The following is a 25,643-nucleotide window of genomic DNA, read 5'->3' as shown; positions in this document are numbered from 1 at the left end:
TAGCGTCATATAAGGAACTGCTCGACCAATCAGATTGCTGAAAACTCATTGCTCAGCTCTGAAATTATACTAATGATAAATATAATAATAATTAACAAAATGCAGAAAACTGTGCTCCTCATAACGGCACACATTTTTATTGCCTATGTACCAAAATTCACCTCCGGGTATCAAAGACATGACCATTGAACTGGGAACTAGTCACTCACTTTATTTTCTTCGTAATGATAAGTTCTTTTTATTCCTCTTGCTAATTAAGCCTAGTCAGAAGTTGGAGATGGCCAAAATTTCACGTGATCCAAAACCGATCGTCTTGGACGGATGGATGATTTAGAAGCAAGCAATGAAGGTTTTTATGTCAAACTTCATAAACTCATAAAACGGTATCAGGTGTACTCATTATCCCTTCCAAGTCGTTACTTGTTACTGATAATTAATGCTTCAAAAGCAGGAAGCGAGGGAGAATTATCGATGCTATAATAACCATGATAAGGAGTGTAGTTTTTAAAAGTGTTTTGTAGATTGTCAGCCTATTTTTCATAAACACCAGTATTAATAAAAAAAATTAAGCAATTTCTCTTCACTAATACTATCATTTTTGGTGTTACTTCTCCTTTTTGTGGCTTTTTCAGTACGTTAGTATTTCGGACAAGCTTTCAGTTGATAGACTTAAAGTGGAAAAGTGAAAGATCGCTTGATTGACTGAAACGTTTTGTGTTCAGCCGTTTACTGAAGCAAAAAGCAAAAATGACGAATGAGTAGAATACCTAAGTGGACTCAGAGAGTTAATGAAATGTAATACTTTTTGACAAGGTGCTAAACGCAATTAAAGAGGCATTTTTCTTTAAATCGAGTGCTGAGGAAGGATAATTCATGAAAACCAGATAAAAAAGTTTCTTTAAAGAGAAAAAGTTGTTCGAAGAGTCATAAGCAGCCAAACTTTGTAACTCAGTAGGTAGGTAGGTAACTTTACTTCAACGCGGGTTGTTGAGGCTGATTAGGCCCCTAGCAATACATGCTAATATGCTAAGCACACCCACCCATCCCACCATCTCCAACATCTTGGGGTGGGTAGGTAGGTAACTTTATTTCAACTCGGGTTGTTGAGGCTGATTACGCCCCTTGCAATACATGCTAATCTGCCAAGCACACCCACCCATCCCACCATCTCCAACATCTTGGGGTGGGTAGGTAGGTAACTTTATTTCAACTCGGGTTGTTGAGGCTGATTAGGCCCCTAGCAATACGTGCTAATCTGCCAAGCACACCCACCCATCCCACCATCGCCAACATCTTGGGGTGGGTAGGTAGGTAACTTTATTTCAACTCGGGTTGTTGAGGCTGATTAGGCCCCTAGCAATACGTGCTAATCTGCCAAGCACACCCACCCATCCCACCATCGCCAACATCTTGGGGTGGGTAGGTAGGTAACTTTATTTCAACTCGGGTTGTTGAGGCTGATTAGGCCCCTAGCAATACGTGCTAATCTGCCAAGCACACCCACCCATCCCACCATCGCCAACATCTTGGGGTGGGTAGGTAGGTAACTTTATTTCAACTCGGGTTGTTGAGGCTGATTAGGCCCCTAGCAATACGTGCTAATATGCCGAGCAAGGACCTGAACTGAATTTCTCTAAAACGCCTTAGCAGTCATCCAATTCAAAGCTTCGACATCCCCCTTCCTAAAACTTGTTTCATGAATCAGCTGTGCGTTCATAAGGAAATGAAGCACGCGGGAAGTTTGAAGAGCACCAAAGATGCGCTTCTTGAGGCCCAGGTGAATTTAACTCTAGTTTCCTGAGTGCTTCTATTTTAGGTGAGCTCACAGCTGACGCATGAATCAGGTATTTTGGGATTTTTTTCTGAGGTGTTAGCATAAAGATGTTCTACATCACACACACGTCATCGTTTTGCACAACGGGAAATTTTATGATGAAGTGAATCACAGACGTATTTTGATTGTTTATTACTTATTATGGAGGACAGACGCATAATTGTTGTCACCACAAACATTTTTTATAGGATAACCAAAGTAAAGCGCGCGCTCTGATTGGTCAATTCAGTGTCCACCACTCTGCTGACGTGAGCAAATGCAAAGACTAGTTTCCTTGCGCTTGTTTTTTCTGGTGTCGAAAGATTTTTTAAAATAAGAGGGAACTCTTTTGTGACAATGTATCAGTTAGCCACAAATGCGAAGAACTACTTTCCCTGCGCTTGTTTTTTCTGGTCACGAAAGTTTTACTAAATAAAAGGGAACTCTTTTGTTACAATGTATCAGGTATAAACAAATGATTAACACCACAGCGTACACCATTGAGTTATGGAGGGTTGCTAAGCACTCAAGAAGCTATAGTCGCTCTCCCCTATCGCCTCGCGCGACTCTTACTCTTCTCTCGCTCTTAGCAACCTCCCGCTTGCATCCGTAGCTCAATAGCGCACACTGTGAAAGCCTTACAAGAGATGCAGAATCCTAAGCCAGATTCTCTTTTACCTCCTTTATTGAATCACAGTCTCATTACTGGGATGTAGAAATACTGCATATCTAGGAAAAGGTGGGATTTTTCAAATGGGAATAATGATGATTTAGCATAATAAGTTTCCAAATTGAAATTATTGTAGGAAATAAGGAGAATATAAGACCAAAAATAAAAAGAAAGAGAATCTAGTGTGGGTCTGCAGGTATGATTTCAAATGCCACTTCCCCTTTTAAAAACAGAAAAAAAAAAGATACGTAATTGATGAGAAAAAAAATCTAAAATGACTATAATTTCTTTGTTATAACAATAATAATAATAGTAATAATAATAATAATAAGTGTTTAAGTGTTTCCATAGTGATGTATGGAACCTATAGTATTTTGATTGAGAGTTTCACTACATAGGAATGAAGTTTAGGATTTTTATTACCAGGGTTTTCATGATTAGGAATTGCTACAGGAAATTTAATTGTAAGGACTTTAGTTACGTATTATGCACGATCCTCGCAGTAGAGAGCGCTATTTCTGCAATAGCGAAAATCAGACCTGAAAAAAAAAAAAATCAGGCCTGAAGGGATTCGAACCACTGACCTATGCGATACTAGTGCAGCGCTCTACCAATTGAGCTAACAAGCCAACTGGGAGCAGGCCGTTAAGTTGATTCGTAATAAACCCATGATGATAAATCAGATACGATGAATATATGCGAGGATCGTGCATCATACGTATCTATAACCGCAGTTCAAAATATATGAACTTCATATATTCATCGTATAAGGACTTTAGTCGTTGCATTGATTGGCCACGGCTTGCCACCCAATCACTGTATAGGATATCTGGACATCCAGACGTTTTTTACTGCCGCAATAATAAAACAACAAACTAAGCATTGTCACCTTAGAAAGTTTGATCTTTGGAGAAACCCTTATCTCAGGTTGTATCTTTGGACTGAGGAGATTCATGCTACAATATTTGTAATAAGTGTTAATACATGTGCAACTAAGGAAATAGGTAACAGACAACAAGCAATCGTACTTTTACATTTCCAAAGATAAGTGTAGCAATACCACAAATGTACCTCTCTTTTTGCTGGTGCTTTGTATTGTTCTGGGACTCTGTCTTTAATTAGGGATACTTTCTCTAGTTTTGCGACAATTAGTGCACCACTTCGTTCCTAGCCGATAACAAACTGATGTTCTTCTGCCAAGGTTATCCACCGCTTGATAGAGTTGTTTCGTTCCGGCAAGTGGAGTAGAAAAGACGTATGAGTTAACTGGGGTGTCACAAGGGGGGAATTCGACTGTCAACTTTATTAGATCGTTTCGGTGACGAAGGAAAATTATCGAATCTTTCTCCACCCCTGCAACTCTTGCCAGTTGACTGTCTGCATTAAACATGGACCTGCCATGGTCACATATGTCTTGAGGCTCTAGTTTTTCCGGATTTAGCACATTTCTCTCGGTGTTTCCCGGGAACTCCGCCATTAACATAGCTTAGAGTTCACCACTAAATTTTTTCCGATTCTTATAGGTTTAAATTGATCACGTGACGCGATAGTGTTCATCCGAGGAGAGACACTATCAGCCCATAGTGCCCGTCCGCGGAAAATACCCGGATGGATAGTACTCACCTGTGAAAAATTTTGAATGGTTTGACGGCCGCGAAGTTAAGCAGATCGGAAAAACAGTGACTTTTCAATTCTGACAGGTATAGCGTATTATTTAGCCAATGTACGGTTGCGAATTATTGACATTTGTGACAGGCTTTACGCATGAATAAATGTTTGAAAAAAAAATGAGAGAAAAAGTATGGAGGTGTAAACTAACACACTGTAGGGAAACCATAGAACACCAACTTCTGTAAGGTTTAGCCTAAGAAAATTTGAACTTTTCTCGGAAACTGAGAAAGACTACGTCGCGCTCGGGTTTTCGATAGAAAAGTCTTGCACACAATTGCAAATTAGCCACCGGGCTTTGATCTGAGTGCGCGTGCGCAGACGTTTGACCCCTGAGTTACGCTGGGTGTTTACCATTTGTCAAATTGGCTTTTTTTTATCATATAAAACAAATAGATTCCACGTTGCCATGGGTCTATACAGTAAATACACAGATTAAGTCATAGATCAATTTCTGTACCGAACATGTTTATCGCAAGCTATCAGTGGGATTACATTGCTGTCGCTCACCTGACCCGGAATGCAATCCGAACACCTGAAGAAGCTAATTGTTCAGATAACGTAAATCGGCCACTGGAAAGCTGTTTACGTTGGCTGATTTACATTTTGAACGCAGTTGTTAAATGAAATTTTCTAAGTTTCTAAAGAGTTAAAGCATGGGACCTTGAGGCTATGCGCCGGCTCAGCTCGATCTTGTGAATGACGCAGGACATCCAGTGTACAAAGCGTGGGTAGGGGGGTATCTTACGTATCTCGATAGAATCTCCACCAATCGTATAATTTTGTCATTCTTAAGTGTCCTCTGGCTGTTAGAACCCAGGAGATTTCTTGTTGTTCCTTAGAAGTTGAATGAACAACAGTAATGACTTAACTTTGCATGCTGGCGTTTGATCATTGGCATGGTAAAGAGGCTGACTGTGTCAATGTAATTATACACTTGAGATGAAATGTTGTCGAGTAATCCTGAACATTTTTCAGTCAGCATTTTTTTGACTGACTAGTGAGGTAGGCAAGTCTTTTCCAGGGTATGAACTTATAAACTAGATTCTTAAAAATTTATTACAACAGGAAGATAGTTATGTAATACATATATATGAACTGCGGTTATGAAACGTATATGTGCACGATCCTTCGCAGTAAAGCACTATTTACTGCGAGGGATCGCTTTACTGCGAAGGATCGTGCACATATACGTTTCATAACCGCAGTTCATATATATGTATTTCATATGTTTGTTGTTTGATTTATCATCTTACGGGTTTATGTCGAATTAATTTGATGGCCTGTTCCCAGTTGGCTTGTTAGCTCAATTGGTAGAGCGCTGCACTAGTATCGCAGAGGTCAGAGGTTCGAATCCCGTACAGGCCTGAATTTTTTTCAGGTCTGATTTTCACTATTGCTTAAATAGTGCTTTACTGCGAAGGATCGTGCACATATAGGAAGATAGCTAATTTCGAAACCTAAGTTGCTGAGTCACAGAAATGCATTGATTCAATTACAAATTGTCTGTTTAAATATACCAAAATCTGCCACAGTGTACAATAGGTCCTTGAGTTCCCTTCCAGTCGACGTCTGGCCGGCTACAACAGCTTTCTGCGGTAAGAGTATCATGCAAGTATAATTATCTCAAAGAGAACTGCCGTAAGCGTTTGTGAAAAGTTACTTTGGTGGTGCACAGTTAATCAGGATCGATATAAACGGTAAGTTCTACCTTAAGAATAGTCAGTTTATGTTTTGAACCAGGAAGTAAATTTCGATACACCTTATTCCAAAATGGCTGAGACTTTATAATTCTTTTATGTTCATGTAAATTAGCCCTCGATGCCTCGATTCTACCAAGAAATTCTTTTCAATTCTGAAGATGCGATCGAGGCATCGAGGGCCAATTAACATAAGTATAAAAGAATAATACAATGGTGGCTATTTTGGAATAAGATGTATAGGGTAGTCTGATCATCCGAAGGAGAGTAGTCTTGAAAAGAACCGTTGTCGGTTACGTAAATGTTTCTGACGTTTGATCAACCTCAGGAGGCAAAAAATGTCATCACAGGCAAGTTATGCCACCATATAAGGGGCCTTAGAATCTCTAAGTAACATTTTGCCATTTCGCCATTTATCATTAACATCAAGAGAACCTTATCATTCGTTCAAAACAGTCGTGTCTTAAGACAGGGAAGTAGGCACTTCATCCAAGGAAGTTTACATGCTCGAGATCGGAGAGGACCCCAAACACCTTATCAAACTCATGTTTATAAAAGTCAGCAATTGTTGTACGATTTTATTTTCCAAACTAGCATTTAGTTCTATGCAAATAAGCCAGCAATGGCATTCAACGACAGCTTTAAAACAATGACTGTGTGTTCTGATCTTAATTCCCTTCGTCATGCTTCGTGGCTCGTAATAAAGAACTTGATGCCAACAAACAGAAAATTAGAGCACAGCAACTTAATATTCAACGGAGTCACTGCGGCCAACGGGCAAAGCTCAGCAAAGAGCTGCTTTTCGTGGCCAAATTTTCTTTGCTATACCTTATCAAATAACACTGACTTTGAGGAGGGTAACTTGAGATCGGGAGAGGAATTGACTGATCATGTAGACGTAATTGTTCATATGTAGAAAATGTTTATCATGAAAAGAAACCACAGTAACCACGTTCAATAAACTTTGTCCCCAATTAACCCCTTCGTGTCCTGTAAGATATATGGATGCGAAATGTTTGACTCGTTCGTTTCACACAGAATATAAGAATACGAGAATGTTTTATAAAATGAGAAATTGTGAGAATAAAAGTTCTGGAGTGTTGAAGAAATTGAAGCAATCTAGGATTATCTTAAGATGATACTTGACATTGCACAGAATACCCTGACATCATTAATCATTCGTAACTATTGAGGCGAGCAAATTTGTGAACTTATATAATATTTATCCATAACTTGCCGGCATTTGAAGAATTCCATCACTGTGTAGGTTCGTAATTAAAATTAAAAAAAATCCAAAGGACAAAACAACCAATTCAGATTTTCAAGTAACCAATCAAATTGTGCGTAAATAAAAGACAAAGAAGCTTTGCAGCTCTCTATAAACAAGCTGAGTTTTGGATCATTAAAATATGACTAAAAGATTCCTTATTTGGGTGAGTGAATTTTGCGATTTTAAAATAGATGCAATAAAGTGATAATCCAAATTTGTATCGTGAAATTTTTAGTCTTAATCGAACCCGCGCAACCGCGCTTCGTGCTCGTATGATTTTAGACCTAATAATATACCTGCAAAAAGTTCAGTATGCTCATCAGCCGAGAACTCGTCAATTAGTCCCACACGGTGTAGATAGCTGAAATTGAGTGGAAAAAGTTGAAATTAGACTAATTGATCAGTAAGTCGCGATAGTGCAATTAAAAAAAAATGGCGGACACGTTAGGAGAAAGTAACAAAGTGTCAGTCACTTCAAAGTTTTAGGTAGAATGAGAAAACAAAAATATCCATTGTTGACATCATTAACAAGTGATCACATGACTTTTCGCGTTCAATTTGGGATGGATTTTTCATATTGAAGACTTCTTATTGCACTCGCCCTATCAAATTTGGATGGCGTTGAGGTGCCTGATCAGCTACTAAAACTCCGAATATCCTTTGCTATTTACCTTCGAGCAACTTACGCCCGATTTGCGCCCGAAAATATTGAAATTGTTGCAGGAATAAATGGGTTAAAATCATCTGTCATCTCACTGTTTTAGTATATACTATAGCAACTATTTACCTAGGTGGAGGTGGCTAGTGGTGGATGTTTATCTAACTGCTTCACGGCTCTGTAAATTTCCACTACTAGCCACTAGCCACCTCCACTTAAGTTGATAGTTGTCAACAATAACTCGAAACAGCTGCTTGAAAAGTCAGAAGTAGTTATGACTGCCAAACAGTGGAAACTGAAAAGGGCTTGAGTCCTTTAAGCTCGCTCGTCTTTAAACTTGGGTTAGAGTACGAAATTAATCAACGGTGTGAATAATCTAGGGTAGATCAGGGAGGAGATCTGTAACCATGGCAACTTATAGGTGGATTCGCTCACGCTCTCTGAACAGTTAGTTTACAAGTTAAAAAAAGATGATTTTCGGTATTGCTTAAATAGCGCTATATACTGCGAGGATCGTGCATCATACGTATCTAATACCGCAGTTCAAAATATATGAACTTCATATATTTCATTGTATCTGATTTATCACTTTCACGGGTTTATTACGAATCAACTTAACGGCCTGCTTCCAGTTGGCTTGTTAGCTCAATTGGTAGAGCGCTGCACTAGTATCGCAGAGGTCAGTGGTTCGAATCCCGTACAGGCCTGATTTTTTTCAGGTCTGATTTTCGCTATTGCTTGAATAGCGCTATATATTGCGAGGATCGTGCATCATACGTATCTAATACCGCAGTTCAAAATATATGAACTTCATATATTTCATTGTATCTGATTTATCACTTTCACGGGTTTATTACGAATCAATTTAACGGCCTGCTTCCAGTTGGCTTGTTAGCTCAATTGGTAGAGCGCTGCACTAGTATCGCAGAGGTCAGTGGTTCGAATCCCGTACAGGCCTGTTTTTTTTTTTCAGGTCTGATTTTCGCTATTGCTTAAATAGCGCTATATACTGCGAGGATCGTGCATCATACGTATCTAATACCGCGGTTCAAAATATATGAACTTCATATATTTCATTGTATCCAAAGAATGAAGTTGCTAATTCTTATGATCAATTTTTCGAGGATATGGCAGATCAGAATTTTATTGGTATTTTGTTAATGGCGACGAGGAGTGTAGCTTTTAAAAGTGTTATGTTGATTGTCAGTCTACTTCTCAATAATATCAGTAACAAAAATATTTCTATGGAGTTTCTCTATTACAAGTAGGTTTTTCTAATGTAAGGATTTTTATCTACGTACCTTCATCACCAAGTTAATATTTTGGAGGAGATTTTAGTTTATAGACTAAAGTGAAGAAATGAGCGATTGTTTGATTGTGTCTGTTTCGTGAAGCACAAACGCGAACACGGTGTGTAAACGACTGATTAATATATGGTGTTGGTAGTTGAATTCTTACAAATACATCACATCGATGCGTTATAACCATTTTCAGAAAGTAGATGGTGTACTAGGTGTGATGAGGACGAAAAGAATGTCAACGTGAATTGGTGCAATATCGTTCCATGTATATGAACCCTGAGATGTCTCATAAACATCTGTGTGCCCTGCGAGCAGAGGTCCGTTCGATTTTACTAAAAATGTCAGGGAGAGGTCTTCCCGACATTTCTAGGAAGATCGAAGGGACTTCTGCTCGCAGGGTAACGTCTGTGGTACAGCGTAAGGATATTGACATATTCTAAAAAGTTCTTCGCATGTATCAGAGTGGGATCTGTATTCGTTGTATTCCTTAAGTTTTACGTCCGTTCGATTTTACTAGAAATGTCAGGGAGAGGTCTTCCCGACATTTCTAGGAAGATCGAAGGGACTTCTGCTCGCAGGGTAACGTCTGTGGCGCAGCGTAAGGAGATTGGCATATTCTAAAAAGTTCTTCGCATGTATCAGAGTGGGATCTGTATTCGTTGTATTCCTTAAGTTTTACGTCCGTTCGATTTTACTAGAAATGTCAGGGAGAGGTCTTCCCGAAATTTCTAGGAAGATCGAAGGGACTTCTGCTCGCAGGGTAACGTCTGTGGCGCAGCTTAAGGAGATTGGCATATTCTAAAAAGTTCTTCGCATGTATCAGAGTGGGATCTGTATTCGTTGTATTCCTTAAGTTTTACGACTCACTGGCTGTCACATTAAATAGCTGTACGTTCAGTGATGCAAAACGAGAGATTGACAGCAACATAATTTGACAGTTTATAATCTTCTATAAGCCCACGCAAATCTGCTTTACAAATGTGCTTCCTGTACACTGTTGTTTTGTAGTGAAAGGTTTCTTTATTGTAAAATGACATATCACTTGGTTACTTACCAACTGTTCAAATATTTTGTCAACAGCTGAAACGGATGCCGAGGGCAAGGGAAGCTTTGAGAGACATTTCAGCACGTCTACCATAAAGAATTGTTTGCGGAATAACTGCATTTTTGTGGTGACCACAGAATTTAAGAGTAACTACTTCCCCGTTTGATGGCAAGTCTTCAGGTATTTGAAATTTATATGCATTTAGGTCTCTTTGTATAAGTTGCTGTAAGAAAACGCTACAGATTTCATAAGTACTGCTGACTGCACATTCTAAGAAGATAAATTTAATGTTCTCCGGCAAAGTGTGCTCTGAAGACGAATTGTCGGAGACTTCTGACTGAAAGATACGAGGCAGGCTGTTAACCTGTTCATTGTCTACACAGATGGTTCTTTATTTCATTTTTCAGTCTTCTACTAGCAAATCTGATGATGAAACAAAGCGGAAATGTTTGGCTCTTATCTTTTTCCTCTATCTCGTCTAATTTCCGTCTCTTAACTGATTTTCGGCTCTTGTTTTAGAGTGCCAATCTGATATTCTATAGTTTTATACAAAGTGCACCTCTTATCCAAGGTGTTTTGTCAACTAGCTAATTCGCAACTAAAGAGGTATTCAAAAAACGAAGGTTAATGTCATTCGTCTTTTAACGAACTTACTTACTGAGTCGCTGAGAAGAATGGAACTGGTCCCTAGCTTCCGGAGTACGCAGAACGCATGTCACACATGAACCTGTTCATGGCGTAACTCACCATTTAAAAGTTCTGTAGCGATCAGCATCAGTAATAGAGCAGATGCACATGATCTTTACATTCGGTTCTGCGAGGATGCTTCTTAAATTGTCTGTCATTAAAATGTGTAATCAGTATCTGAGTCTGTGTAAACAGAACATTACATATCTGCTGGTGAAGAGAAATTGTCCTACTCGTGTTGATAACAGAGGAGGGCTTTGGCGGTTTGGCGGTTTTGACTGTTATTTGGATCGGTTTTTCGGTTTTTGGGCCAAAAAGGTTCGGTTTTTCGGCTTTGATGTTTAGAGCGGTTTGCGGATTTTACATGTTTTTGCATTCGGTTTTCGGTTTTCACGAAAACTCTGATGCTGTTTTCGGTTTTTCCTTTTTGACCCCTTTAAAGGTGAAAGTGTAGCGGTTTTGTCAGGTTTGCGAGCGGTTTTGTTGCCTTTTTTCGTCGGTTTTTCGGTTTTGGAGGTTTTTTTTCTCCGGTTTTGCGGTTTCCCAGAGTCCCCAATGCCCCCCTCGTAACATCTCTCGTTTGCTTCCCCAGTCATCATTGAGTTATATTCAACACTGGAAGATAAAATTCGTATTCACGCGCGGCGTTGTAATACTCTCTATTTCAACCATCATTATTCCTGCGTCTGATAACTAAGTTGGCCCACAAGGATCACGCTAGAAGTTTTAAGTCAGTACCGCTTGATTTTAAAACACTGGTTGTAAATGCCCGGCAGCCAGGTAAGGTTATCGAGTGGATAAATGCCCTGCAGTCAGCAATTTTCTCGGAGTATTTTCAGAACGCTCTTTAAAACTTCTTTAGAGCAACTTTTTTTCAAGACCGCGTGAGAGGTGCCACATCGACCGGAAAATGACTATCTTCATATTTCAGCATAGTCAGAGACACCTTATAGTGAACATAGAAAAGTGGTAAGGTTTTTTTTCCCAGACTTGCTTCTTTATCCTAGAAAATTCACAAAAACTGAAACGAGCGTCGGTAGCCGTAATTATAAAATGGCGGAAATCAGTGCCCCGAGTAGAGGCAACTGAACTTTGCTCATGAAAAGCACCAAAGAAAACAAGCTCGTATCCATTTTACAATAGAGGTATGCTTAAAGTAAAAAACGGGACCATTCCATTTAATATGGAGCTGACGGAACGCTTTTGAAAATAACCATTATTTCAAAATCCAAATATCGCATTTCTTAGCTAATTTCCAATTATCATTTTCTCCATGCGGTATAACTCAGAATCGGTTCAGGTTAAGCTCATTATAAGTGGAAATAGTGTTGTTCTCGAAGATATAAAAATTAGTTTGGGGCTTTTCATTTCCGCACGGAAGAGCCAGGCTGAACTTTGGGAAAATTTACGTCACTATGTAATCTAATTAGGCATCCTGTGGTTAAACCCGGAATTCTAACCACATTTTAGCAGTTAGCACAGTGTTCAATAAGGTAATCAAAACAATAAGCTTGCCTTGGATAGCCAATGACGATAGATTAATTTTTATTCTTGCTTTCGTTTCAAATTCTCATACATTTCCCATGGCGAAATTGTTTACAATATCACCTTCTGCTAGCGAAGGGCGTCTGTTTTTCATAGCATATTCGAACACATTTAAGTTTTAACAAAACTCTAGGGTAATGTTGAGTATCATTATGACTTGGTAAGGGGAAAATTCAAACAGTTGTACCGGTTGGTCAAATGTTTTTGTACCGGTATAACTGATTGAATCTGTGTCAGTGACGTTATACACCGATTACTTCGTAGCTTCACATCGAGCTTCTGACTGTCGTCCTTTGAATATTACCAAGGTGGGGAAGGAAATTTGAACCGGAAGGGTTAAGTCTTTCTACTGGAATACTGGTGGTTTATCTTTTAATACGGAACACTTAGAGCGAACGGCTCAGCAGATAGGGTCTACAAGGTCTAGGTTTAGAAGCTTGAATAGTCAAATCAATTGGTGGTCAATAAATAGAAAGTCGCGGTGCTGATGTTGCCATTTACAACAGGTGTGACAATCAAATGAGGGTCTCCATGGGAAGATGGCTTTGACGGCTAACGGTTGAAGTTTTAGCCATTTCAAAAGGCTAATACTAAATTTTTTACGGTTATCGTTTTTTACGACTGACGGTCAAAATTTTTCAATTTTTACGCCTAACAGCTACTTTTTTGGACCGTTTTACGGCTAACGGTTACTCCATGAGACTCACTAAAATCTGGCACTTGGGCATCATTTTTTTTCTAGCATAATAATTGTAGTATCCCTCCGTCTAACGATGTCATCTGTTTGATAATCACGGAAAAAACTCTGTCAGGGTCTTCATTCACTCACGACTGAGTCTAATTATTTTCAGTTATTAAAAGCAATTACCGAAGGGGTTTTAAACGGGGTGGGAAGCCCTCGTACAGTTTTATGAAGCACGCTCGAGAAATTGAGTTTGATAACAAAATTATCGTGCTCCCCAGAAAAAGAAAAAAAAGAACGCCTAATTACTCGTTAAGTGAAGTCCTTACAGGAGTCTTTTGTCTTTTTTTAGTTACTTTTGCGAAGTCAGAACCTGGAAATTACCTCAGTTTGACAAGAGACAACTGACTTTCTCGCACTGGAGATGAGTGATTCAGCCAGGAATGAAGGTTGTCAAGGGATTAATTTTATAGCTTGAACGCTATTAGATAAACTGACTATCCCCTCCAAGTCGTTACCTGTAATCGATATAAAACCTTATAGCATCCAAGTAAATAATTTCATCGGCTCCCAATAAGTCTTTTTTTACTCTTTTTTTCTTTAAACCTTTCAAGTAACAATTTTATTTTCAATGAGATAAACAATTGTTTTGCAGACACCTCTAATGACACACAATGGCGACAAGCCATTGTCACTGAAAATGAAATATCATTAATATACAAAGAGGTAAGTAAATTCTGGAGGGATCTAGGAACTTTCTTGGAGTTGCCAGAAGCTGAGGTTGATAATATTGGGCAAGATAACAGCTCTAACAGTGACAGGGCGCGCAACGTGACGAAAAGGTGGCGCCAAATGAAAGGAAGTGACGCAACGCTGGGAATTCTTACAGATGCCCTTGAGAAGATAGGAATGAGAAGTACCGTCGAAAAGCTGGTTGGTATGTGATTTTGCGATTTGAAGAGTGCTCACTCAGTGCTAGGTCTACTTATTTTCGTAAATAAAAACTTCAAACCCACTTGGGAAACGATCATCAAATAACCAACTTGTCTGTCATGCTAGGGTTACATTTCTAATGCAGTTTGCACTGTAAGCAGAAGTTTGTTATAATTACCGTAGTTACACCAAGTAAGGAGAAAGTAATTATATTAAAGCTCTATTTTATGTGAAAAAATTAAAGATATCAACGAATGGACAATTTGCCAATGGAAAGCTAGAGTTAATGAGCGTCATCGGCCTTTCAACTTAATAGTTTTTGCGATATTGAAGTACTTCATCTAGAGCTTAGAACCGCCTCCCGGTTAGCTCAATGGATAGAGCGCTGGACTGTTGTGCGAGAGGTGGAGGGTTCGAGCCCCGGCCGGACCAACACTCAGGGTCTTAAAATAATTGAGAAGAATTTGCTGCCTTTCTATAACGTCAAGAAATGGTTAGATATTCTAGTCTTCTCGGATAGGGACGAAGAAATGTAGGTTGCGTCTCCTGCAGGGTTGGGGTAGGAGACGTTAAATTCCCACACACGAGATTACTGTGTGATGGATGTCCTCCCCTGGGGTGGGATGGGTGGGAAGGTGAGATCAATAGACTGAAGCGGCTGCCAGAGGCGCCTGATATGCTGACGTCTGTTCTCAACCTTAAACTGCACCCGTAATTCAGCCTTAGGCTGCGAGCGGTCAGAAATACTATATTATTATTATCATTAGAACCTTGTTAGATGTAGTGAAAACAATAGGACAAGTTAAACTATTTTTACCAATAAAAATGCAAATGCATGTGCTTTAAACTGAGTTGCTGTTCAGAATCTTATTTTAACCCAGTGTAAAGTTACTGTTGCCCGAGGAGATTTGTTTGAGCCTGTAACCTTGCCATCCAAGGTTAACATTTGTAACTTTCTTTCCACTGTCTAACTAGGAACAGAAAAAATGAGGGCTGGATTAAAATCCGCTCGAGCTGCAAGTGGGAAGTTACGAAAGGACGTTGAACTTTTGAAGAAAGAAATACAGGAAGAGAAACGGATGCATCAAGAAACACGTGAGATAGTCGGACAATTAATAGACACCGTCCACGAAATGCAAACGGAAATGGGAGAGAAAGACAGTCAAAACATGAAAGCAAGGGTCCAACGCCTAGAGACAATAATTAAACAGCTGGAAAAGGAAGAAGTGCCGGAATTGACCCGAGTAGCGGAATTCGAAAGGGGTGTGTGTGATATACAGGAGAGCATCAATATAATCAATGAAAACCGGAAGAAGGCAGCTGGGGGGTCATTAGAATCCGAAAAAAATGCATTAGATGAACCTAATGAGAGGCGACAAGAGGAAACCAAATCGACAGATCCAGTCCGGAGAGATAGAATACAGAGAGAGCAGGAGAACCAAAGAACCGATGAAGTGAATATACAACCTTTGCTTGATGGTAGGTTTATACTGTACAATTTGTGTCTGCTACATTTGTAAGGGTCTGTCCAAGAGACGTCGATGGAGTCAAAAACGAACACAAACTGATTTCAATAGCAAAATGTTCGTTTTAAGTTTAAAATAGGTCTCCTATGCGCATGCTCAGTAGGCTGTGGTATTTACCATTTGTTAAATATGTCAAGATTTTCTGCAATTATTGATTGGATCCAAAAAAGCCTCTTCATCCTCACGGATTGGGGTATTAAATAAGTTATCGCTCTTTATTTTTTTCAAACTTTTAAATAAATTTACCAGTGAAGGTTTTTTTCTTTCAGATAATAGTTTACCAGCAGATTTTCTCTTGTTTCGAAAACATGACAAAATTCATCATATAAACTGCGGTTTTTGCAAGGATTTTTAGCCGTGAGATTTCCATAACTTTATATTCATAGAAGCTCATGATTGATACTTCGCGGTCGTCCGATCACTCGTCTGATTTCAGACCAATCGGACTAGGTCCTAATTTGCGGAACCTGAAAAAAGCTAATCTGGAGATTTTTCTTCATACAGATATGGAAACAGAGAAAAAAAAAATAGAAACCGGAACAATAATAATGATAATAATAATGATAATAATAATTAGTATTTATATAGCGCACATATCTAAAACTGAAACTCTTATGGCGCTTTACAATAAGTATAAGAAATTAGTTAAAATTATTTTAAAAATGAACACAATAACTGTCGATAAATATAGAAAATAAATATGTTTTAGATTCTTTTTAAATAAAGGCGGTGTTCCGACATTTCTGACATGGTTAGGCAGGCTATTCCATAAGTTTGTTGCACAGACTGAGAAGGCTCAATCTGCATACGTTTTTGTTCTTGACGTTGGTGTTGCTAGGAGTCCCAGGGAACTTGAGCGCAATTCTCGAGATGATTTTCTCTCCTGTAATAACTCAGAGACATAACCCGTCAATAAGATGTACATTGGAAGATAGCACATGGGCACGCTCCACGAAGAGCTTTATAGACGAGGAGTAAAATTTTGAAAACAACGCAATACGAAACAGGAAGCCAGTGAAGTTGTTGTAATAAAGGGGTTATGTGATCGTACTTGGATGAACGAGTGACTACTCCAGCAGCTGTGTTTAGAATCCTCTGCATTTTGTTAACTTGATATTTGGGCAGACCAAAGTAAAGATGGTTGCAGTAATCTAGCTTTGTAGTCACAAAAGCATGTACAACCTTAGAGGTGGCCTCATCTGTCAGATATTAACGAATTTTAAACAGTCAAGAAGAAAAATGAAGTTCTACAAAGTTGATTTATCTGATCATTGAATGATATTTCCTGGTCAAAGATGATTCCAAGATTAGTAACTGTTCTAGCCATAGTGAGTTGCTCATTACTAAGGATGATCTCATCCAGTAAAGGGCTATTACGAAATTTAGAGTGAATTAATAATGTCATTTTTCTCTATGTTAAGCTTTAACTGGGTGTCGTCTGCGTAAAAATGGTAACTTAGTTTGTGCTTTTTGAGGACTTCAGATATGGGTATGAAATACAATGAATATATGAAGTTCATAGAGCGCTGCACTAGTATCGCAGAGGTCAGTGGTTCGAGTCCCGTGCAGGCCTGATTTTTTTCAGGTCTGATTTTCGCTATTGCATAAATAGCGCTATCTACTGCGAGGATCGTGCATCATTCGTAGATATGGGTATGGTATACATCAGATACAGAATAGGTCCCAAAACAGAGCCCTGAGACACTCCTATTAATAGATCAAGATGGTTTGACTGCGTACGCTCGATGTCGATAAATTGCGTGCGATCATGCCGAAATGCTGGTGCAATCTTGTGAGAAGAATCTCATGATTGACGGTGTCGAAAGCCTCAGACATATCCAACAGCACCAGGATGACATTCTAACCGCTCTCTACAGAAAGTAAGATGTCGTTGTGAACTCTAGTTAATGGCGTCTCTGTGCTGTGTAAGGCTTTGTATGAAGCAGATTGTAAGGGCTTGTGTAAGCCATTGCGCATCAAGTAATCGTTGAGTTGTAAGAACACTGCTTTCTCGATAGAAATAGAGAAAAATCTAAGATTTGAGATTGGACGAAAGTTACTAAAGGTTTCAGTATCAGCGTTAGGAAGTTCTTGAGGAGAGGTTTGATCACAGCTGACTTGAGTTCTTTAAGCATATTTTACCGGACGTGAGTGACAAATTGGCAATATTCTTTAAAATAGGAACTACTATTGCCTGGGTAGGGAAGCATTTTGGCATAACTGTTGCGGGTAGAGGATCTAGAGAGAAGCCCGCTAAAGTGTAGGTACGAAATAGATACGAAGAAATGGTATGAAGAGGATAAAGGAAGGAAAAAAAATGAGATTATAAAACTCAATGTTAAAAAAAGGATGCCTTGCAGAAATCGTACAATGAACAACTGACGAAGATAGCAAAATTAGAAAAAAATTGAGCTGATGAAGACAAACAACAATAAAGTTATGAAAGAGAAGGACGACCAGATTGAAAAACTAAAAAGTGAGAAAGAAGAATTAACTTTGAAGTTTATAAAAGATGGGACCGATCCAGAAAAGCTCAGTCGTCGCACTTAGTGCGAAGGAATATGTTATAGCGACAGAAACAAACACAGCTATCCATTTCTAACATAGATTTCGTCACGCAACGAACTTAACATTCAGTAATGTGAGTTTTTTGTTCTAATCTTGACCTGAACACCGCAGGCGAGAAACTGACTTTGTCAGTCTTTGTCTAAATCTTCATATGATGCACGCGGTGCTCCTTGGTAGAGCTGAACCGTACTGGCAACTTCCTTTTCAGGAGATCAGAGAGATGTGAGAGTTTTCACAGTTTTTTACGCCATCATCCGCTAACTCGTCACCAGTCTATAGGACACTTTTAAGAAAAAATAAGAGCACTTTAGGGTCAGAAAAAAAAAAAAAAAAAAAAAGACTCTTAATTTCTTTGAAATTTTTCTGCTATCGAAATTGACTTTTACATATAATAAGCTAAATAAAAATTCTTGTCAAAAGCATTTTAATATATTAAATTATAATAAATTGATTTCTTAATAAATCGGTTTTGAAACCCCATTATCATCACTGTGAGATTGGGCATACAAAGTGGGACACGATATCGGGTTTTTGCCATATTTCTTTTATATATGTGATAATAGTGAATGTTTTATTTGTCCAATTCATCTGTTTTCTAGTCACGATTTTTATGAGTTACATACTTTTAGTTGTTTTTTTTTTATAGTCTAAGGCAGCATTTTTTTTTATAATATTTTGGCGAAAGTTGGACGGAAAATTTGCGCATTTATATTGCTTTATACCATTTCTCTGATTTCAAGTTACTCCTAGTAATTTGAGTAATCTTAAAGAAGCTAATCTGGAGATTGTTTATACACAGAAAGCCAAAAATGTTCGCATTGTCTTGGTTTGGAAAAGGAACTAAATGATATGAAAACAGAAGAAAAAACTTTAAAAATCGAAATTAGCCGACTACAGGGTAGGCACAGTGAAGATAAGAAGAAATGGGAAGATGAGAATGAACGAAGGAAACAAGAAATCAAACAAATCAAGGATAAAAGAGATGCATTGCAGAAGGCATACGATGAACAACTGAAGAGGATAGCAAAATTAAAAGAAAAAATTGAACAGATCAAGAAAAACAAAAACTTAGCTGTGAAAGAGAAGGACGACCAGATTGAAAAGCTGAAGAGTGAGAAAGAAGAATTAACGAAGCTTCAAAAAGATGAAACCGATCCAGAAGAGCTCAGACAGTTAAGGAAAGAAAAAACTGAGATGTCAACTAAAATAGAAGAGCTATGCAAAAGAGTGAATAACAGTGAGTCGGAGTGCAAGAGGCTTCAAGAGAAGCTTGATGAGTATATTAAATGCAGATGGCGTAAGTACAAAGGCACAAAGTACGTAGTGCCGTTGCTAATCTATTTCTACGCGTGGTTTAGCCATTGTAAAGTGGTCGTCATTATTTCTTTATCTCTTTAGACATAAAAGTAACTTAGTTGAGAAAACGTAGGTAAGAAGATGGAGCAGTAGCTCGAATTTTAAAATCAAGAATAGGCTACACTTCTTCACGAGTTACTGTCATAAACACCCCACCCCCCTTACAATTTTGGGAGAAAACGAAAGCAAAGTTTGTGAGGCATCCCACGTGGGTATTACGCCGGATAACCAGGAGCATTTGCAGCCTTTTTCTTTTGTAACACAGCTATTGTTTTGCCGTCATAATAAACGGTACTGAGGTTTTCAAACAACTGTGGTGTATGTAGCGTCTCAGTTTTTTATAATCTCTGCATATAAACTGATGCAAATATGTTCGATTAAATTCATGAAAAAGGATAAGAATGACAGATTTATGAGCCGATAAATTGATTGAAAGGTAGTTTTTAGGCGTAAACGGTCGTGTTTTGGGGGGGGGGGTGGGAGGGATTACGTTCCCTTTTCGATTGTTTTCTGAACTAAATTTCTTTTTCTGTTTAGGCGTTATCTCGCCAACTGGGAAGCAATTTGGCGACAACTGCCGTGGTGTCATATGCTTCTTAAAGAGAGAGTCGGCTGAACTGAGAGCTTACAGATCCTCCGATGGCCCGGGAAACGCAGTTGACATATTTGACCATAGGAGGGGCACCAGCAGTGGGACAGCAGGATTTAAGGATTCATGGTGGTCTATTGATCTGGGCCCAGGTAATAAGCTTGTAATCACAAACTGCTCATTGAGAGACGGTAAAAAGAATGGAGACTCAGCGCTTATCAATTGGCAACTAAAGGGATCTAATGATGGAATGAACTGGGAAAAATTTGAAAATTGTAGCAACATGAAGGATCCACAGTGCAAGTGCGATGATAGGTCTGTATTTCGTACAAGCCTATGGTCTTTTAGAGGGGAAATGAAACCTTTTCGCTTTTATCGAATTTCTCAGACAGGTTGCAATTCCTCTAGAAAATATGGAATATTCTTATCTGGAATCGAACTATACGGAGTACTTCTAAGATCTGAGAGCTAACAGCCATGAAGGTTTTCGCCTTAACAGTTTTCATCAAGCATCCAAGATACTGACCCTTTCAGAAGACAAGGTCTGTTTACGAATTTCCAGCAAAAGTGTCTTTGAAGGGCCTCATCATATTTTCATGGTACTCTCTTAATTTTCCTTTAGTGTGTAATGCTTCCTTGCTTCGTTTTTCCCTGCTAGAACTGTTTGGTTTTGGATGGGATGCAAGTTGATAAAATTAAAGATGCAAATTGTTATGATCATCGCTCAGTCAATGGTATGGCAAATCAGTATTTTATAAGCAGTTACATGGCATTGCAGACATTGAAAATTAAAATAATGGAATAGTCTGCCAGCTACCTATGCTGCCAATCATCTCACTCAGTCTTAAGGATAGAGTGTCAATTAATCTTCTTCTGCTCGGGTTTTTTCACGAAGAATTCATTCACGTAGGAAATTACTAGCCTGAGGTCTTTGAAATCACCAAACCCGCGAAGTAGAGAAGAATTATCAAAGGATTTGTAATAAGGAGAAAGAGACTGGTTTTCAAAAGTGTTATGTAGACTGTCAGCCTGTTTTTCAGAGATTAAATTGGTGGAGTTTCTCTTTAAAAAGAGGTTTTCATATATTACCATTTTGGTTGTTGTTCTTCCTTCTTCTTGTATCTCCGTCAATAAGTTAGTATTTTGCACGAGCTCTCAATTGATAGCTCTCATATTGTGGAAATATAAACGACTGTTAGATGGAGCAAAACATTTTGTATTCATCTGTGACCTGAGGCATAAACGCGAAAATGATGTGTGAAAGATTGATTAACATGCATCTCCAACAAATACGTTACATTGATGCGTTATAGGTATTCACTACATCACCAGAGATCGGGGATATTTCGAGCCCGTTACGACATATCAGCGGTATATCGTATTAAAGACAATTCCATCTGGCGGCGGTGGAAGTGAAGTGAACACGTAACTTTCTGTTTTCGTAAAACCCCACCAGAGGAAGGTCTGGTACCTTTCTATCCCAGAAAGGCATAGGAGACGTCAAAACAAGGAAAATGGCGGCCAAATTGTGCAGTTACTGGGACTTATATCTTTCCTGTTCTTCCTTCCTAAAATTGGGGTATTTAAAAATGCCGTATTTGGCTTTTGAGCTCTGTGAAAATACGAAGAGTTTCCCAGCTCGAGGAATATTTGTGGGCCAACATATTTGACCGTTTACGAGCGATTTAGTTGAGCAAACTTCTGCAAAATGCATATCGATCTACGCAGTTGCGAATCTTCACAAGGTTGTTCCCACGGCAAAAGAATTGTAACACCTAGTCGACGCAGATTTTAAGAGTTTGTGTGGGGAGTGGAGTCAGAATTATGAGTTTACTTGCATACCTTTGGAAGAGGTAGGCTTGAATTTGAGTATTTCTTTTTCGTAGCGATGGACGCTTTAACCGATGCAGCTGCATTTCCAAGTACGCAGCGAAAGAATATCCCATTCTTAGACAGCTGTTTTGAAAAAACAATCTTTTCCCATACATTTTCTTACACTGTTTCGGCGCCATTTTGCTTGTAACACGAGAACCGCCTGCTCCATATTGTCCCAAATTTCTGGCAATGAAGTGGACGGTGTACTCAGTGGGTACGTGACGGACGTGAACTGAATGTCAACGTGAACTGGTGCGATATCGTTTGTGACCTTAGAGATGAACACTAATGATGTCTCGTAAACAGCGTTAGGAGATAGGCATCCGCATTTATCAGATTAGAATCTTCATGTTGCTCTTAGTGCTCGTTGGTCTATTCGTTCAAGCTTTCCTGGGTCGCACCACTCACTAAACTGCTACATTACGTGGCTGGTCTTGCTAAATATTAAGTTTCGAAAACGGAGAAGGATTCCAACTTTCTGGCTTTTCTTAATGTTTTGTTCATGGATATGCTCACTGAAATCGAGATTATATGTAAACTACTCATAATTCTATTTTTTCTGTTTTTGTGGATGTCTTCCTCATCAATTCATCTCGTCACGATCGAATTTCCTTAAGTCGTTATTTCGTGACTGAAACTTGTCTGCTACAGGTAAAGAGTCCTTTTAAAATCAAGACATAGATTGTTTGTCATTTGTTTTCCAGATTTACCTGACCATTTGTCCATTCCCTTCACCCCGTTTGAGGACCGTTAGCCGCTTACACAACGAAATTTGATTTCTCAGTATATGTTGACAAAATAATTTGAAACATGTTCTAGTGTAAGGACTCGAAAGAGTATCCTTGAAGACATCCATGTTTCATCTTTACACGGTCTCTTTTAATTTCGTCCAGTTTTACTCTAATTTTACTTTAATTTAAAACAAAAAACAACAAAAGACAAACAAAACAAAAAAGAAACGGATCGCATTAAGCTAAAAGGACGTCATCTAAATCCATTAGCCCTAAACCTCTTTAACGCCAAAGATTGGCTCACACAGTCACACAGTCACACAATTTTACTCTAATTTGTCGGTTATAAAACAACAAAAGACAAACAAAACAAAAAAGAAAGGAATCGCATTAAGCTAAAAGGACGTCATCTAAATCCATTAGCCCTAAACTTCTTTATCGCCAAAGATTGGCTCACACAGTCACACAGTCAGACCTTAGTTGTGTAAGTACATAGAACAGACAAAAAATGTTTTGATTCGATGGCAGTTTTAAATCTTCTATTAGTCCAAGCAAAGCTGCTTTACGAAGGTGCTTCCTGTGTGCTGTCATTTTGTAGTGCAAAGGCTCGTTATTTTAGAATGGCATGTTACCTAGTTACTTTGTAACTATTCAAATATTTTGTTAACAGCTGAAACGAAAACCGGAAACGGAAGCCGAATTTTTCTACCCGTATTGATATCTCTTACTCGTTTGCTTCGCCTCTCGGGATCGAGACAAAATCAACACTCGACGATAAAATTGGTATCCACGCGCAGCCTTCTAATACCCTCTATAAGTATGCATTATTGGCCATGTAAGCATGAGTACAACATGGCTGGATACTGGCCGAGTTCTATTAATGCATTTTTAGGAACTAAGTCGAAGTCGAGGTCCATAAAAATGAAATGCACCTGACGAGAGAGGACTTTTTAACCCTTTCGAAACAGATTTGTAGTGCGAAGTTTTAATTTTTATTTTCCTATACAATTGTTTACAAAGCTCCATGATTGTAGAGCAATCTCCGATTCGACGATAAGGTTTTTTACGTTTATATATATATATATATATATATAAACGAATTTTTCTACCCACGTTGATATCTCTTACTCGTTCGCTTCGCCTCTCGGGATCGAGACAAAATCAACACTCGAAGATAAAATTCGTATCCACTCGCAGCCTTCTAATATCCTCTTTAAGTATGCATTATTGACCATGTAAGCATGAATACATCATGGCTGGATAAACCGCTCCATGCACTTTTTTTCTTGTGCGGGATCAAAGCTGGAAATCCCGACACAGCAAGATGGACCCATTTTGCCCGCTCGGGTAGCCAATCCTGCAGAACACAGGATTCACTTCATATTGCTCACAGGGCTGCCAGGTATGTCATGAACCATTATTAATTTATATCTCTGATAACTGAGTCGGTCCACAAGGATCCCGCCAAGAGTTTCAAGTCAATACCCCATGATTATAAAACGCTGTGTTTAAATGGCCGGCAGCCAGGAACGGTTTAAAATTTGATAGATGCCTGGCAGTCCATTTCTCCGAATATTTTCTGAGCGTTCCTTGAAACCTTTTAAAGTATCAAATGTTTGTTTAGAAATGCCATGTGATTTTAACAAATAGCCTTTTTTTTGACGAAATATCCGAACATGAGTGGCAATAAAAAATCCTAGTTTTTCTTTTTACCTTTATCCAATGCTGTTGTCCTACCACTACCTCAATATAATTTTTCCCTATAAGTTTTCATTGATGTAATGGTAATTGATAATGAATTATTCTAATCTGGAGATTTTTTATTTAGAGAGCCAAATATGTCCTCATTTGGAGACGGAACTTAACGCATTAAAAAACAAAATCAGCCAACTAGAGGGCATGCGCGCAGACGACGAAGAGAAATAGAAGGACACAAAAAAAAGGGGATAAGATAATCAAAGAAGACAAATCTAAAATCGCTAGCCTAAAGAGGAGGAAAAGAGGAACTAAAATTGAAGTTACAAGTTCAAACAGATCCAAAAGACTTGGATCAGCTAAAGCTGAAACTGGTAAACTGTCCAAACAAGTAGAAGAGCTCAACGAAAAAGTAAAAAGCACTGAGTCAGAGTGCAAGAGGCTACATCTAATTCCAAAGTCGTAAGTACATATTTACAAAGATAATTGTGCCATGATATCCGCTGCTAAATTCTATGTAAGACATGTAAACAATCATCCTAAACAACCTAAGCAATAGAGTGTTAAATTTCCAGGTCCGAGTTCTGTCACGAGTTTTTATAATGCTCTAAAAGCGGGAAGCAAGGGGAAATTATCAACGCCTTAACAATCGTGATAAGGAGTGTAGTTTTCTAAGGTGTTTGTGGATTGTCTGCCTATTTTTGAAAAACATTAGTATTAATAAGAAACCATTTTATGGAGTTTCTCTTCACTAATATTATCATCTTTATTGTTACTTTTCATCCTTTTTGTAGCTCGTTTCGGACGAGCTTCAAGTTGATAGGGTTAAAGTGGAGAAATAAAAGATTGCTTGATTGAGTGAAACGTTTTGTGTTCAGCTGTTTACTGAAGCAAAACCGCAAAAATTGCTGGAGGAGTAGAACAGTTAAATTGACTTAGAGTTTTGATGAAAACGAATACTGTTGACGAGGTGCTAAACAAAATTACAAATGAGAACAAGATTTACAATTACAATTACAATTACAATACAAGAGACATTTTTTCTCTGAATCGAGTGCTGAGGAAGGATAATTCATGAAAACCAACTTTAAAGGTAACTCTAAAGAGAAAATTTTGCTCTAAGGGTCATAAGCAGTCGAACTTTGTAAATCAGTTTGGATATATCAACAAAGTTGAAATGGTAAATTGGCCACCGTAATGATTACAAAAGCTGACGTTTCGAGCGTTAGCCCTTCGTCGGAGCGAATAGAGGAATTGTGGGTTGTGTGTGCTTTTAAAGGCAGAAAATGAAGCTACGTTATTGGTGGGTGCATGGCAACGAGAAAAACATG

The 25,643-nt window shown here is 38.6% G+C and overlaps 1 protein-coding gene across 4 annotated transcripts; it reads left to right on the top strand.

The window, feature by feature from the left end:
* The first annotated feature begins 4,912 nt into the window (after window positions 1-4,912).
* On the top strand, window positions 4,913-21,082 carry LOC111326197 (uncharacterized). 4 transcript variants are annotated; one of them, XM_088741234.1, is made up of 9 exons: window positions 4,917-5,156; window positions 5,687-5,851; window positions 10,161-10,305; window positions 13,392-13,488; window positions 13,695-13,976; window positions 14,948-15,451; window positions 18,866-19,363; window positions 19,960-20,163; window positions 20,670-21,082. In XM_088741234.1, the coding sequence occupies exons 4-9, from the start codon at window positions 13,464-13,466 to the stop codon at window positions 20,699-20,701; spliced, it is 1,545 nt and encodes a 514-aa protein (XP_088597360.1). In that variant the 5' UTR covers window positions 4,917-5,156; window positions 5,687-5,851; window positions 10,161-10,305; window positions 13,392-13,463; the 3' UTR covers window positions 20,702-21,082. The 4 variants fall into 4 exon arrangements, with proteins under 4 accessions (XP_088597362.1, XP_088597360.1, XP_088597361.1 ...); XM_088741235.1 differs by having other exon boundaries at window positions 20,400-21,082; XM_088741236.1 differs by lacking the exon at window positions 20,670-21,082 and having other exon boundaries at window positions 4,913-5,156; window positions 18,866-19,382; window positions 19,960-20,179.
* The last annotated feature ends 4,561 nt before the right edge of the window (window positions 21,083-25,643 follow it).

This window comes from Stylophora pistillata, chromosome 12 (assembly GCF_964205215.1).
Source record: "Stylophora pistillata chromosome 12, jaStyPist1.2, whole genome shotgun sequence".
Lineage (NCBI taxonomy): Eukaryota > Metazoa > Cnidaria > Anthozoa > Scleractinia > Pocilloporidae > Stylophora > Stylophora pistillata.
The sequence above is the reverse complement of the archived record's forward strand: the minus strand, read 5'-3'. Positions and strand labels throughout refer to the sequence as shown.

Bases quoted from the DNA above. Each gene is read 5' to 3' on its own strand.
- LOC111326197 (XM_088741233.1), top strand. From the start codon at position 13,464: ATGAGTGATTCAGCCAGGAATGAAG. The intron at 13,489-13,694 runs GTTGTCAAGGGA...ATTGTTTTGCAG, and splicing joins TGATTCAGCCAGGAATGAAG to ACACCTCTAATGACACACAA. The intron at 13,977-14,947 runs GTATGTGATTTT...CTGTCTAACTAG, and splicing joins TACCGTCGAAAAGCTGGTTG to GAACAGAAAAAATGAGGGCT.